Raw genomic sequence first — 16692 nt, 5'->3', positions numbered from 1 at the left:
AAGGGCTTTGTTTTAAGAAGAGAACATTTTAGGAAGGGCAAGGACAGAAGCAGGACACGTGTTGGATGGTCTGATGAGATCTGAGGGGATTTATTTTGTCTTTGCTGTGAGACTTAAGCCAACTCGCTGTTCTTAGGTAACAGATGGTGAAGATTTCAAAGGTTAATGAAGTGACAGTAGATCAGGGCTTAAGCTCTTGCATATTTCGCCTCTAATTTTCTATTTTAGTATGAAAATGTCAGTTTAAAAGAGGAGGGAGGCACCAAGCAAGGAGAAATTATGAGTAAATTTCTGGCACAATGTAGGTGTCTGGAAGTAGTTCACTTGGATTGTATTCAATGGGGAGGCTGTGTGGTGGTGACCAGTGCTCAGTGCCTTGGATTTCATAGACCTAGACTGAAGTCAGTTTCGCTACAGATTATCTGCTACAGCAAGTCACTTGAGCTTCTGCATAGTAGGATTAATCACTTCCTCTTCTGTGCAATGTATGTATTTCTACTTATTCGACTCCCTCTCACAGGAGTTTGTAATGCTTTTCCTCTCTTGCTCAAGGTCACAGCACCTGGGCGCGGCGCTCTCCGGAAGTCTGCGGCGTCCGGCCAGGCCCCTCCCTCCCTTACACCTGGCGCTTCTCCGGGGTCACTGTCACCGATTCGATCCCACTTGCCATCTCTTCACAGTGAACGGGTGAAAATCGCTGCAATTTACGGCAGCCCCAGGCTCTGCAGAGGTATTACTGGAGGGATTACTGTTCAGGCGGAGGGAGGCAGGTCAGGGACTTTTTGCGTCGTCCCTCCTTCCCCAGCCTTTTCTCATAAGGAGTATTAGGGTTGGCGGGTGAGGCAGGGGCGTGCAGGCAAAGAAGAGCTTTTTTTTTCCTGGTAGGAACACAAATCTGCCGTTCCGGCTGTGTTTCCGGGAGCATTCTCATAGGACCTACCGGGGACTGACTTCCGGTCGGACTTCCCTGTCTTCCGAGTTTGGAGCTCGCCGCTTCCGCCCGGAGATGCTCAGGCTCTGGCTGCGAGCAGCTACTTCCGCCAGGAGTCCTTAGCATCTCGGACTTGGAAAGTGGCCTTAGGGCAGCCTCCTCCTTCTCCCTTCAGCCTGTCCACCCGAGGACGGGTCCCAGGTGGCGGCTGCGGCTGCGGCTGCTGGGCCTGTCGCAGAGCGTCCCCTCTGCCCGAATCTTGGGCCTGGGAGGACCTAGTGGTGCGGGAGTGACGCCCGGCCTGGCCCAGCCCGGGCCGAGCCCCGGTCTTTCCGCGGCCGGTGAGGGTGGCCACACGCCTCGCCGCGCCCACCCCAGCCTGGGGCGGGGCGCCGCCTGCCCGCCCGGGTCCCCGCCCCTCCGGCCTGCCTAGCGCCGGGTCATTCCCTTCAGCCCTGCGGCGGTCTGACCGTCTCGCACCTCCGGGGCTCGGCAGTCCCCTGGCTCCGGCCGCTGGGGAACATGGAGTTTGCGGAGCTGATTAAGACCCCGCGGGTGGACAATGTGGTGCTGCACCGGCCTTTCTACCCCGCCGTCGAGGGGACCTTGTGTCTGACTGGCCACCACCTGATCCTGTCCTCCCGGCAGGACAACACGGAGGAGCTATGGCTCCTCCATTCAAACATCGATGCCATCGACAAACGGTGAGTGCCCCTTCCACCTCCTATCCCGCAGGGGACCTGGGGTCCTTAGGTGGACTTCTGCGGGGACGCATCCCCGTGTTTTCCTTGCGTCCCATCGCCCAACCAGCCAGCAGAACGAGCCCCTCTGGCCTAGATGTGGGATTTGAGTTTAAGAAAGCAAGAGAACCATCCGTATGAGACACCTGGGTTCCATTCAGTCTGGCTGGAATTTCCAGGCTTATCACGTGGTTGTTACCGTGATCATCATTTTTGGTACATAACACCATTTGGGTGGATTTGCAACGTTTTCTTTTTAATTTTCTTTTTAAATTTTAAATTGCATCATCATATTCATTGAATATTATTTGTCCATCATGGTTCATGAAGTCGTGATGGAATGTGATTTTGGTAAAATCTTTACTTGCTACTTTCGAGGAAAGCGCAAAGAATTCAGCATATAGTGTCAAATTCCACAAAACCTTTCCCCCTCCTCTCAGAAATGTTCAGTTGATTATATTTCTCCTAATTTCTTACCTTCTGGGTCGTCAATTCAAGACTTTTATTATGGAAGACTATAGTGTCTTTTATTTATCTTTATTCTGTTGTGCTTTTGGAAAGAACAGAGTTTGTTCTTAAACAATATTTAATTAATTAACCTCTTTTTTTACACCCCAGACTTTGTCTTTCCAGAGCAGTGTCTCAGAGTCAAAAAGTTATCTTTCATCTGCAGTCAAAATTACCATTTCCCCAGTGGCTCTTTGTACTTACTCTAGCCAGAAGGAGGTAAACTGTTGTCCAACTTACACTAAAGTATAAACGAATGACGAGAGCCTTTTCTGTTACCCCTCAGGAGAATTTAGATATTAAGATCCCTAGAGAAGTTATGCCTTCAATGAAAATAATTTCTAATAGCAGAAGCTAAACAATATGGGTGAAGTGGAGATGGGTTTATTTTCCCAAGCGGAGAGCTCCTCCTAGACTCCTCAGATCACCTGCTCCTGCATGAAAGTGTTCAGTGTTCTCTCCTGGCCTGCACAGCAGTCTATCCCCGCTAGTCCGTCAGGCATGGCTCTCCTTGTTCTGCTGCGAACCTGCTTTTCCCTCCTGAGCTCTTGCCATTCCCTTTCATGAACCCTTTTTACCAGCCAGTCCCCACAGTTTCAGTTCATCCATACCCTGCATCCTCTCGAGTCTGTGTTTTACTGACGCTCTTCCTTCTGCCTAGAATGCTTGCTTCTCCCAAGTTGATTGAACATTTATTGAATGTCATTATGTTTCAGACATTTTCTGGGGCATTAAGGACACTGAGATGAATAAAATATAGCTCTTCCTGGAGGTTTATAGGCTGTTACTCACCTTTCAGTATTCAGTTTAGCCATTTCGAATGCCATCTCTTCTCACAGGTTCTTCTGTTAATCCCACAACTAGAAGTAATTCCCTCACCTTGAAATCTGATAGCTCTTTAATTACATCTCTTTCAAAGGTGTATATTAAAATTTGTGTTTTGATACTTCCATATATAGTAGCTCCTTGAAGCCAGCACTCAAGTTTGGTTAATTTTTATCTCCTGTGTCTTGGGCAGATGGGCACATGGGGCAGAAAAAGATGACCCCTGAGTGGTCAGTGGTGCCATAGAATACAAACACCATGCTGTCAGCTCTCTTTTCTTTCTTCTTTACCTCTGTGGTTGCTTTTCACTCATTTCATCATATTTATCTAGCATTTACTACATGCTTGGCCTGGTAAAGCTTAAAAAAGTATGTAAGACAAAGACATTTTAATCTGTTAGGGAAGAAATGACAAACTGTGCATGTTTAGCATTTTCCTGGGAAGCAGCATGATGTAATGGAAAGAGTGTGAGCTAGGTGGTCAGATCAGAGCTTTTTTCATTGTTGCTTTAAAAAAAAGTTACTTCTGTGTGTCTTCTATGTGCTGAGCACTGTCTGGGCCGAGCAGATGCCATGATGATGAAGATGGGTGAGGAGCTTATGTACTAGTGGAGGACTTGGGCATTCAAATAAATCAACTAACAAATGTATAACGATGGCAGGTAATAAGTGCCAGGAAGGAAGATAAGGGAAGATGCAAGGATTGAGAATGCCAGGAGGCAGCATGTTTAGAAAGACCATCAGAGAAGCCAAGTGCCGTTTGAATGAGTGGCATGTGAATGAAGGGAGGAAGCCTGCAATGTGAGCATCAGAGGAAGGAGCTTCCCAGCCAGAGGGACCCGGAGCACAGAGACCTGAGGCAGGAGCATGCCTGGCATGCACGAGGAGGAACAAAGAGGCTGGGTGGCAGGAGGGCGATGAGCGGGGGGGGGGGGGGGGGGGGGGGGCTAGGGGGAGGGGAGACTGCGGCTGGAGGGATGAGCAGGGGCCAGGTCGTTAAGGCCTTACGCGCCATTGTGATGGTTTTCATGGGAAGCCTTGGAGAGTTGAAAGCAAGGAAGTAGCAGTCGATAGACTATTAGAAGATGATTCTGGTCGCTGGTAGAAGATGGATTGTGGAAGAGCAAGAATGGAAACAGCAGGCCCAGTTAGGAGCAAAAGGCCCAGTTAGGCGGCTGGGAGTGGCAGCAGTAGCAGGGCGGTCAGCAGCCGTCAGCTTTGGGAGGGATTTTGAAGGCTGAGCCCCACGCCCTGCTGGGAAGCTGTGAGTGGGGTGTGAGCGGGAGAGCAGGACTAGCAAGGGGTCCTTGGGCGCTGCCTCTTCGGCCGTGCCCTTGGGTGGGCTGCGGTACCTCCCTGCCTCGCTTCTGTCGCAGCGCCCTCATATCTACTAGGAACTTGTACTTGAATAAGGTTTTACAAGCTTGTAGAATACTTTCATGTACGCAGCACACGAAATTTTATTTGATCTTTTTAGCAGAGAAGGTTGTACACAAATTTTACAATTGTTCGTATTTTTTTTTTATGGTAGAAAGTTGAGTTAGTCCTGCTCAGTTAATGACTCATCACTTTAATGGCTGAACCATTACCAGGTTTCCTCGGTTTTTTATTTTATTCTTCTTCAGCCCTAGTTTTCACTCCCATTTTCCACTTTGTCCTCAGTCCCCGCAGACAGCTGTGCTGAGTGCTGCTGCCTGTCCTCAGGGATGTGTGTATCCCTGTAAAGCGGGCAGCGTGTTGCATGTGGGTGAGTGAGTTTCATTCACCTGAGTTGGATCATGTTGTAGATCTTGTCTGTTTCTCAACGTTTTAACTCAGTGCTCTTTTTTCCCAAGATCTCTTCATGTTGCTGTGTGTACACCTGTTATTTCACTGCTTCTGACCGCAGCACAGAATTACGAAGTGCCTACGACAGTTTACTTATCTGACCCTTTTAGATAATCTCCAGCTCCCTGCAGTCACAAACGACTTTGGTAAACAGACTCATTCAGGTCCCATGACAGTCTTGTGCAAGAGTTTTTCTGAGACTTGTGTCTGGGATGAGACTGAACTAGAAAGCAGACACATGGTTCACGTCCTGAAGTCCTGCCAGATGACTCTACATAATGGCTCTTCCCCTTTGCCCTCCCGCCGTGGTCCTTATTTCCACCACATTCTTACCAACATTTGGTATTATTGTCCTAATTTTTGCCAATCTGATAATTATGAAATAGTATCTCTATTTGAATTTGTATTTCTCTAATTAGCAGGGGGTTTAAGTATCTCTTCATGTACTTCTTAGCAAATCATTAAAATGCTTTTTGCCTTGGCCCACTTTTAAAAACTAGATTTGTTGTCTTTCTTGTGTTGATTTGCACAGTTCCTTTTATACTCTTTAGGTTTTAATTCTTCAGTTAGACATTGCAAGTATCTTCTCTTTATTTCTCAGCCGCTTACTAACTTTAGTGTGGTGCCCTTTGTTGAACAGAAGTCCTTAATTTTAATGCAGAATTCATCAATTCTTTATGGTTTGTGCTTTTTAAGTCTTACTTAAGAAGTCTTTCCTTATCCCAGGATTACCAGGACATTCTCCTACATTTTCTTCCATATTAGCTTTACAGCTTTACCCTTCGTTTTTAGATCTTTAATTCGTTTGGGTTCTGCCTTTGTTTCAAGTGTGGTAAGAATGGAAACAACAATAGCTTCCTGCCTCTTCGCACCTCTGTGATCAGAAGCAGCAGTCTACGTTCACAGCACAGATCCCTGATATTTGCAGGACAGGGTCCTTTTTGCCCACCCTGGCTCAAATAAGCCGTGTGCAAGCTGGTGCAAGCTGCTCCAGGAACATGTGCACAGCTGTCTGCCACACTGCTGGGGGTGGGGGATGGGTGGCTACTATTTTGCTAAAAGCTGAATTTATCCAAAATTAACTGCAGTTTATCATCCAAGTCTTTCCCAAGCCCTTAATAGACATCAGAGTTCCAAAATAGTTGCATCAAAGAGAGTCTGCCAGTGCAGTGGTTGTCTAGGTGGAAGACAAATTTCTGTTGTTTCCCGCTGCACCATGTTACAGAATCTTCCCTGAGTTTTGAGGGTTGTTTTTTTTTTTTTAAAGTATATTCTGATACAAATCCTTTATCAAATAAAAGATTTTCAAATGTTTTCTCTCAGTCTGTGGCTTGTCTTTTCATTCTCTTTAACTGTGTCTTTCAGAGAGCAAACATTTAAAAATGTGAAGACGTACAATTTATTAGTTCTTATATAGATTGGAGTCATTTTTCCCACAGTAGAACTTTTTTCAAAATCAGAGTCAGTCTTCTCAAAGCCTGCTGCTGCTTTATCAACTATGTTTGTGTAATATTCTAAATGCTTTGTTGTCATTTCAACAATCTTCACAGCATCTTCACCAGGAGTAGATTCCATTTGAAGAAAATACTTTCTTTGCTCAACTCCTTACCCATCAAAATTTTATCTTAAGACGGCAGCAGTTCATTCACATCTTCAGGCTCCCCCACTAATTCTTGTTCTCTTGCTGTTTCCTCCACACCTGCAGTGACTTCCTCCACCAAATGCTTGAACCCCTCAGTGTCATCCATGAGGGTTGTTCTTCTGAACTCCTGTTAATGTTAATGTTTTGACCTCTTCCCATGAATCCCAAATAGTCTTAATGGCATCTAGAATGGTGAATCTTTTCCAGAAAGTTTTCAATTTACTTTGCCCAGTTCCATCAGAAGAATCACTGTGTGTGGCAGCTATACCCTTATGAAATGTATTTCTTAAGTAATAAGACTTAAAAATCAAAATTACCCCTGATCCATGGTCTGCAGAATGGACATTGTGTTAAAAGGCATAAAAACAACATTAATCTCATTGTATGTCTCCATCAGATAATGGGTGACCAGGTGCATTGTCAGTGAGCAGTAATATTTTGAAAAGAATCTTCTTTTTGAGCAATAGGTCTCAATGGTGAGCTTAAAATATTCAGTAAACCTTGTTGTACACAGATGCGCTGCCATCCAGGCTTTGTTGTTCCATTTATGGAGCACAGGCGGAGTAGATTTAGCATCATTCTTAAGGGCCCTGGAACTTTGGGAATGGTAAATGAGCATTGGCTTCAACTTTAAGTCACTAACTGCATTGGCCTCTAACAAGAGAGTCTGCCTATCCTTAGAATCTTTGCAGCAGGCATTGACTTCTCTCTCTAGCTACGAGAAGTCCTAGATGGCACGTTCTTCCAATGTAAGGCTGTATTGTCTACGTTGGAAATCTGTTGTTTAGTGTTGCCACTTTCATTAATTCTCTTAGCTGGATCTCCTGGGTAGCTCAGCTTCTGCATCACCACTTCGTACTTCACCTTGCACTTTTATGTTACGGAGTTGGCCTCTTACCTTAAATCTCACGAACCAACCTCTGCTGGCTTCAGACTTTTCCTTCATAGCTTTCTTACCTCTCTCTGCCTTCAGAGAATTAAAAGAGAGTGAGGACCTTGTTCTGGATTAGGCTTGACTTAAGGGAACGTTGTGGCTAGTTGGTTTTCTATCCAGACCACTGAAACTTTCTTCATATCAGCAATGAGGGGGTTTTGGTTTCTTACCATTCATGTGTTCACTGGAGGGGCACTTTTAATTTCCTTTAAGAACTTTTCCTTGGCATTCACAACTTGCTAACTATTTGACATAAGAAGCCTAATTTTTGGCCAGTCTCAGCTTCTGACATATCACCAAGCTGAATCATTTCTAGCTTTTGATTTTAAAGTGAGATATGTGACCCTTCTTTTTACTTACAGTTATTAATTGGCTTAATTTAAATATTCTGTCCAAGGGAGTAGGGAGACCTGAGGAGAGGGAGAGAGATGGAGAAACAGCCAATTGATGGAGCAGTCAGAACACACACATTTATCAATTAAGTTTGCTGTCTTATATGGGCCTAGTTACTGGTCCCCCAAAACAATTACAACAGTAACATTAAAGATCATCAATCACAGATCACCATAACAAGTTTGAAATACTGCAGGACTTTCCAAAATATTATGCAAAGAGATGAAATGAATAAATGTTATTGGAAAGATGGCACCAATAGCTGGACTTAGGGCTGCCACAAACATTCAGTCTGTAAAAGCACAGTATCTACGAAGCTCGACGAAGTGCAGTAAAACAAGGTCTGCCTGGGTAGATGGGGATCGCAACTAACCTTCTGTTTTTGAAGAAATAATAGCATACTTTGAGCTGGGAGTATATATGTTCCTTAGCGTAATTTGTGATTTTTTTTAATAGGTTTGTAGGACCACTGGGTACCATCATCATAAAATGTAAAGATTTTCGAATTATTCAGTTGGATATTCCTGGAATGGAGGAATGTTTGAATATAGCTAGTTCTATTGAGGTAAGTATTTTGGAAGAAAAATTTAATGAAAACAAAGAATCATAAGAAAGAACCTTATATTCTCATTCAAAATAGCTCTTGCGTTTCTTTGTTAGTTATCTGATCATGTTCTACGACTCAGATACTGAAGACTGGATGGAGAGGTCTCACCCTGCGGTGTTTTTATAGGATTTTATTGACTTGTGGCAGTTTCTAGTGCTCCTTATTCTTCCAGGTTCATCTACATTGTAGCATGTGACAGGGTTTCCTTGCCTTTTAAGGCTGAATAATATTCTATCGTGTGTACGTAAATGGTGAGACTTTTAAAAAACATTTCTTTTGTAAAGTAAGTAATTATCACCAGTGATTGTAGTCTCCTGTTTGTTTTTACTTAATCTGAATTTCCATATATCAGGTTTGCTTAAGACAGGATGTGTTTGTGTACATTTACATAAACAATATTGAATGTCTGTTCAGATTGCAAATAATGGAAATTGTATCTGGATAATTTAATGTTTCAATTGAAGAGCTCACACTGTTTTCTTTCCCATTCTAACCATTTTGGTACATGCTCAGATTTTGAATTGCCTTATTTTAAATCACTGCCACTAAATTATAGCAATTAACTTTGTGTTTACGGTATTTTCTAGATAATTATAGAGACACACTGATTTTTTTTTCCTTCTGTCTTTGAGTGACAAATCTGGCTTTGTATCCAGAATAAATGCTATCGGCTTAATTATTAAAGGGCGGCAGAGAGGCGGCAGAGAGGATTTCATGTGGTTTTTAAACAAAAGTAGAGAAATAGAGAAACAGCTGTCGTGGCACTGAGAAAATGGCATATAGCGTTTTTCTTCCTTTCCTAAATTTTCCTTAAAGAAATGAGAAGATGAGCTGAACTGTTGGTCTTACATATTCATCATTTGGGAATAACACGGTAATGTTGATCTGGCTGGATTCGCTGGCGTGAGTGAGAAATACCCTGTGGTTTCTAGGCTGTAAAATGGAAGCGCCGTCCTGCTCTTTGGGCAGGGGAGTGCCACTCACCCACTGCGGCTGAGCACGTGTTTTTTTTTCAGTTGTGGGGTTGGACTTTCATTGACCCATCTCCTTTTTTCCTTAGCCCTTTTCCAACTTGTAAGATAGCTGATCAGCGAGTGTTAGTAAAGTTGCCTGTGGTGAGGAAACAAGGCAAAGCCTGTTACCCCACTTTGTGCTTGTATTTACTTAGCATCAGACACTGACCAGTCATTTACTTAGCTGTACATGTTTCCTAAAGCTCTGTGGAAACTGGCTGATTGTGCAGAAGTTCTCATGGCTGAAAAGAAGCCATAAATTTTGAGCCATTCTCACACTTTGACCTCAGAAAGTGATTCTCTATTGATTGATTTTACAGCATAGTAAATGCACGTAGTGAACTTGGCCTCTAGCCTTTTCCTGGCATCCAGTTTCCCTCCCTTCCTCTATACATCTTGACATAATTTAGGAGTAAAAAGTGAATTTCTTATGTAGCACAGTTAAGCTTTTCTTTGTTATCAAGGACCTATTTGCCCAAGTGCATTCTGCTGCCACAGACAGAGCCCCATTGGAAGAATAACCGGCAAGTGCTGTTTCCTGAATTACAGCAGGAAGTCTGATGGGCCTTTTCCCCGTGTAGTTTCAGTTGCCTTTTGGGGTTGTGATGATTTCAGTTCTTTCAGCATTAATGTTTTTAAAGGAAAAGTTCTGTCTCCAGTGACATGAAATGCAATCATGACAAGTCCAAGTCTGAGTGCTTACTGCCTGCCAGAAAGGTTACTGACTTGCATTTAAAATAATGGTTGTACCAACTGCTATGGAAACCAGTATGGAAGTTCAGTATGGCAGTTCCTCAAGAAATTAAAAATAGAACCACCGTGTGATCCAGCAGTCCCACTTCTAGGTGTACATCCAAAGGAACTACGACAATTGTCTTAAAGAGGTATCTGTACTCCCATGTTCATAGCAGCCTTATTCATAATAGCCAAGGTATGGAAACAACCTGAGTGTCTGTCATCAGATGAATGGGTACAGAAAACGGTATGTATTCACCATGGAATATTATTCAGCCTTGAGAAAGGAAGTAATCCTGCCATTTGCAGCAACACGGATGAAACTGGAGGGCATTATGCTAAGTGAAATAAGCCAGACAGAGAAAAACAAATATTGCATGATATCACTTGTATGTGGAATATGTGTGTGTGTGTGTGTGTTTATATATATATATATATATATGTATATATAGTCAAACTCATATAAACAGGAAGTAGAAAAGTGGTTACCAGGGGCTGGGGGTGGGTAGGGGAGTGAAACATAGAGAGGCTGGTAAAAGTTACAAATGTTCAGGTACAAGATGAGTAAGGTCTAACCTATGATGTGGACTGTAGTTGATAACACTATATTATATAATTGAAATTTGCTGAGAGTAGAACTCAAATGTTCTTATAAACAACAAAAGGTAAATATGTGAGGTGATGGATGTGTCAAATCACTCAGTAGGGGAGACCCTTTCACAATGTGTGTGTCTATCAAATCATCACACTGTACACTTGATATCTCTTAGCTTTATTTGCCAATTTATATTGCAGTAAAGCTGCAAAAAAATTTAATACTGCAAAGAATATCTTTTAAATAAATAAATACAACAAAATTTAAAAATTAAATAAATAAAATGAAATACAGGCCCTGCTACCCAGTGACAGCTCTGGCCTAGATCAGATGCGGGCCTTGGCCTTTCTGCCTCTGTTTGGTGTGTTTGGCAGCCAGAGACGATAGAGAAGTCAGTAATGGACTACACAGCCATGCTGCTTATTTTCTGTTATATGAGCCCTGTGGCGAAGATGTCACAATTTACGGACAGACAGAAGAGTAACTTCGGATGGGGATGTTTTTGTTAAACTGCTAAACTACATGTCCGGTCTATTTTTAATAAGTCACGGGCCCATCCTTCTATGAGACTGATCGTTATGTGACCTACAAGGAGGTCGCTTTATCCTGAGAGTTTGAGGATACTGATGGTGAGTCCGCGTCCCCACTCCAGGAAGGTGTCTCCATAATTACTGCAGTTCGCATTATGCTCATTGATTTTGGTGCCCTTTTTTTCCCAGCCATAGAAACGCTTCCTATAGCTCCCCTGTCAGAAGCATGAAACTGCCGTGTTCCATCTGTCTGTACTTCCATCTAGTCAGGCTTACCTGGTATCACCCGGAATTCAAGTGCTTCAGATGAACAGAGGCTCATTTTGAACATAGAGTTATCGCCTTGGCTTGAGAATGGGTCAGTGTAGCGTACACAGGTATGATGACAGCTGGCCACGTCGCTCTAGGAAGGGAGGAAATGAACGTTGATGGAATTACTTTAAGGTTTATTATGTGCCAGGCACTGTTCTGGCCCTGTTACCTACGTCTTCTCTCTTCATGCTCTTAGTAGCCCTATGAGGTCAGTATGGTTGTTTCCTCTACTTGTAATTGAGGAATCTAGGCATGAAGTGGTTACACTGCTTAACCACACTGTTGCACTGGGATCTGGAATTTGACTCCAGTCTGACTCTTTGGCTACTAAGCTATATCACCCTTTTTTTATAATTGCTAACAAATAGTGATTTAAAATAATTTACATAGGTTTATATAGTTAATAACTGGATTTTGAGTCAAGACCTTACTGACTAACCAAAACCTGTTCTCTGATCCCCAGAAATATTTGGCCCTTTTTATTAGGCTTTATTATAAATGGTTTCAAGGGTTTCTTTCATTTTTCTCCTAGAATAAGTGTGCAGATGGTTTTGTTCTTTTATTCATTCGCAAATGCTAATTGAGTGTGTTATGTGCCAGATAGCTTGTTAGATGCTGAAAGCATGGAAATTAGCCTCCATAGGCTATAACTGGAGGTAGTGAGAAATACAGTGTTAGAGAAATGTATTGGGTGTCCATCATTATTGGGCCATGTTTGTTTAATACCAGCTTGGCAGCTAGGAGGTGTTTCGAGTTGTGGTGTGCTCCTTTCTCCCCCAGGCCTTGTCCACCCTGGACTCCATCACTCTGATGTACCCTTTCTTTTACCGGCCCATGTTTGACGTGATAGAAGACGGCTGGCATTCCTTCCTCCCCGAGCAGGAGTTTGAACTCTACTCTTCAGCGGTGAGTACCTCCTGAGAGAACTGTGGGTAATGAGAAGAAGCCCAGCACCTCACTCTTCTTGTGAAAACGGTCAGTTCCTTTCCACAGGGAATGAGGTGCAGCTGACGTGCCCAAGCCTGGAGGAAGCGCTGCTGGCCGTGAGTGTGGCAGCCTCTGCCCCTCAGAGGCTCGCGCCGTTCGTTCTCAGTGCTGCCCCTTAAGTGACTTTTCTCCTAGCGGACTGAGTGTACTCCAAATGCCACTTGTTTAAATTTTGAAAATGACATTCTCTGTACCAAACTTAATTTTAAAGACATACAACTAAAATGCAATAAAAATATAAGGCTCCAAGGAGTATATCTAAGAAAATATATGCAAGATGTCCCTTGAATTCTAAACTTTATTGAAAACATTAAGAAAACTTTAAAAAGTCCCTGTGCTCATAGACAAGGAGAGTAAATATTATAAAGACGTAGTGCCTCTAAATCAGTCTGTAAAGTCAGTGCCGTCTTATTGAAACCCCAGCAAGTCTTTACATGGAGTTTGATAGAAGTTCCATGAAAGAGCAAAGGGCCAGGAGAAGCCAAGTTTCTCTTAAAGAATGAAAGTGGGGAGGAGGAGACTAGGAGGGGTAACCTACCAGCTACCAAGCTTGTTCTAAAAGCTACCGATGTACTGCAGCCCGACTAGTGGGACAGAATAGAGTCCCGCACGTGTGGAAACTTATATGTGACAGAGGTGGCATTGCAGGTCAGTGGAGAATCAGCATTCTCCAGAGTAGGAAATCGATGAATAAAACCTAAGAGTAGAACCCCACTCCCCCCAAAAAGCTAAAAGAGTTGAAAATGGTTATTTCTGGGAAAGGGATTAGATCATGAGGGAGCAGGAAACAGATAATGTCTTTTAAAAAAAAAAAATCATGTGGGGGAGGGTATAGCTCAAGTGACACAAAGTCTTGGGTTCAGTTCCCAGTACCTCCTCGAAACAAATAAATAAACCTAATTACTCCCCCAAATAAATAAATAAAATTAAATTAAAAAAAGAATCTTTTAGAAACTGTCTTTTAAATTAGTAACAAATTAACTTTGAACAGTGAAAAAATTTTAACTAAAAATACGATATTGTACCTTTTTAAAGTTTTTTTTTTAAAAAAAATACTCTTCCACTATATCAAACATGCTTCAGTTTATCTTCCTGATGTTAACAACCCATGGCCAGTACGTTAGGCCAACTCTGATTTACAGGCACATACCGATATTTACATGCACATAATTTGATTGATTGATGTGCAAAGGTTTTTACAGCCCTCAAGTAGTTTCCATTTTTGATGTTAGAAATAAGTTGTCATTGGATAGTTTTATATTGTATACTTTTAGTCCTTAGTATGAAATAATTAGAAATTATTTCATTGGCTTGTAAGTATTAATCTTAGTATTAAGTTGCTGTTGCTTTAAGGAAGAAGTTACCAATCCTTCTACATTTTCCTCCTCTTTTAAATAACAGAAATGAGCAAGGGATTGGACGTAGGTAGCGGCTCTGCTCTGTCCTGTTCTACTTAAGCGTTATCTGGAGTGCTAGCCTTCCTGTTGCTGTGCTTTAAGGGAGAGTGCCGTTAACAAAGCCAGTGGTGCCCAGAGAAGGATGATGAGATGATGTTGGCCCTGATACACATAATAAAATAAACACACTTAATATATTTATCTTGGAGAATACAAGACTAGGGAGAAACTGCTGTCTTTTATATGCTCCAAAGGATGTTGTATGAAATAGGGAACTTAACTGAAATCGCAGTTAAAAAAAACAATAGAGGAAGTTAACAGAGCACCAAGTTTTGCTCAGTGTGAGGAAGAACTTTCTAGGAACTAGGGTACCTAGCACTGCAGAAAGCTGACTTCAGGAATGGCGCTCCACTGATGATTTAAGTATGTGCTGGATCCTCCTGTTAAGTTCCTCAGAGATGGCTTCTTCCTGTATGAAAGTTGATCTCCAAGCTCGTTCCTTTAAAATTTCTCAGATTATTTTGTGACACTGTGATATTCGCTTAGCTTTGAAGTATTTTGTGTTTTTCAGACCAGTGAATGGAGGTTAAGCTACGTCAATAAGGAATTTGCTGTCTGCCCCTCTTACCCACCAATTGTCATCGTGCCCAGAGCCGTTGATGACGAAGCTCTCCGGAAGGTAGCTGCGTTTCGACACGGAGGCCGCTTCCCAGTTCTCAGCTATTATCATAAAAAAAACGGAATGGTAAGTGGACAAGCAGTACTGAGCAGCTTGGTCTACTGAAAGAACTGGTCTGAGGTTCTTTTCTTAGACACGTTCCCCTTTCCTGTGTACCTGTTCCTTGACGTGAAGCAGAAGTGTCTCCTGCCAGGACTTCCTTTTACTTAGACTTTGGGGAATCAGAAGTAGAGTGTTTTCTGTGATCAGGGTCTGACTTTGGATTCTTCTCCTGAGGCTGCTTAACCTTCGCAAAGCCCAGCTGGGTAGATCCTCAGGACTCAGGACCAAGGGAACTGATGTTCCTTTGACACTTAAAATATCACTCATAGGTAGAAAAATAAATTTCTCTGACCAAAATAATGCTGTTATACTTTCATTATTCTCACGAAATTTTCTTATGAAAAGTAAATTGAGCAGACGTTTTAATTTTCAAAAGAGTGAAGAGTGATGTGTCACTCGTCACAACCTAAGTAAACGTGGAGTCAGGAGTTGAATAGGCAAGTGCTTGCTGTGTGTTTGTTCCCTAAATTTTTTTCTAAATCTGTTTCTCTCCTCTTATTTTCTCTCAGTCAGTAAACTCTGCTTCTCATTTTGAATCTGGCAGTAAATTAGGAGATAAGTTACAGTTATCCTCCGTTTTCCTTTTTCCTCTTGTAGTAAGTCCAGCATAGATATTTAAGGATAAAAATATTTCTAAAACTCAGGTCACCTATCCTGCTTGCTCAGTAGTGTTTCTCTTCACTAGGTTCATCATAAAGCATTTTAACAAATACACTGTTGTGTCCATTTACGTGGTAAGTGCTGCCTGAGAGCCACTGTCATCCTCTGGGTGGCCTTCTTGTTCCTGTTAACCTTCAAGGTAGTTAAGTGTATATTATTGGCTGAGGTTGAAATAACTAAACCATTCACCGGGGAAGAGATCAGTATAATAGACATTGAGTTCTTGAGAAAAGTTTCAAAAGCAAACCTTTCAAAATATATAGTTGGTGGTATTTGGAGACAGGCGGTTAAGTCCTGGAATACTGCATGGAAGAGGGCCACTGGTGAATAACTCAGAGATAGATAGCTCTCAAGATAGTAAAAATGATTCCCAAAACAGGAATAATAGTGCATAAACTTTTTTTTGTTTTACCATTGGTGCTTTTTCTCTTTCTAATTCTTGATAAAACCTGCCAACCCTAAGTTTATCTAGTTGAAGCAAACGTTTACTGGCACACAGGCCATTATTACTATCTTAATTATAGGCCCAGATCTGCTGGATAATTAGTTCACTGATTAAATGAATTATAATACTGGTCTAAAGAGAAACTATCATTTATTATGTGAAAGTATTCTGAGATAGTAGGAGGAAAATCATGTGAGAGTGCAAGTCTTATTTTTGTTTTACAATTATCAACAGTCGTCAGTGTATAAAAATATTTTGTTTGTTTTAGGATCAAACCCCTCTCCAAAGTAACACACAGTTTTTTGAGATACTCTTAATCTAGCCAATTCATTTCTGTTTTCAGAAACTTTGAAAGCAGCTACTGGTAAATTTTAGATTGTATTGTGCTTGTAGGTAATTATGCGAAGTGGTCAGCCACTCACTGGCACAAATGGGAGACGGTGCAAAGAAGATGAGAAGCTGATCAATGCTACCCTCAGAGCAGGAAAGCGGGGCTACATCATCGACACCCGGCCTCTGAACGTAGCTCAGCAAGCCAGGGCCAAAGGAGGCGGCTTTGAGCAAGAAGCTCATTATCCCCAGTGGAGGCGGATTCATAAGTCCATTGAGAGGTAAAAGATTCAGGAGACGGCAGTGGACTCTTAGTGAAGCTAATTAGAGTGGGTGAAAAATCACAAGTTTTCAAACGAACCTGCATATTAACTTGGAGTCCAAAATTGGCTGCGTATCCTGTCTTTGTGTTTTATAAGATTATTGTGGATGCTGACAGATGAGTTTTAATCAAATAGCATTTTTTTCTAAGTTAGCTCTGAAATGTCATCACCATGAAGTC

The 16692-nt window shown here is 42.2% G+C and overlaps 1 protein-coding gene across 1 annotated transcript in view; it reads left to right on the top strand.

The window, feature by feature from the left end:
* The first annotated feature begins 202 nt into the window (after positions 1-202).
* MTMR9 (myotubularin related protein 9) overlaps positions 203-16692 on the top strand; it is a 31839-nt gene continuing 15349 nt past the window's right edge. The window contains exons 1-6 of the mRNA XM_006203182.3: positions 203-730; positions 886-1635; positions 8255-8363; positions 12371-12496; positions 14546-14719; positions 16254-16471. Coding sequence (XP_006203244.1) covers positions 1454-1635; positions 8255-8363; positions 12371-12496; positions 14546-14719; positions 16254-16471 — 809 coding nt within the window. The 5' untranslated portion in view covers positions 203-730; positions 886-1453. The remainder of the gene's footprint in view (positions 731-885; positions 1636-8254; positions 8364-12370; positions 12497-14545; positions 14720-16253; positions 16472-16692) is intronic.

This window comes from Vicugna pacos, chromosome 31 (genome assembly GCF_048564905.1).
Source record: "Vicugna pacos chromosome 31, VicPac4, whole genome shotgun sequence".
Classification (NCBI taxonomy): Eukaryota; Metazoa; Chordata; class Mammalia; order Artiodactyla; family Camelidae; genus Vicugna; species Vicugna pacos.
Note: the sequence above shows the minus strand (reverse complement) of the source record. Positions and strands in the feature narration are given on the sequence as shown.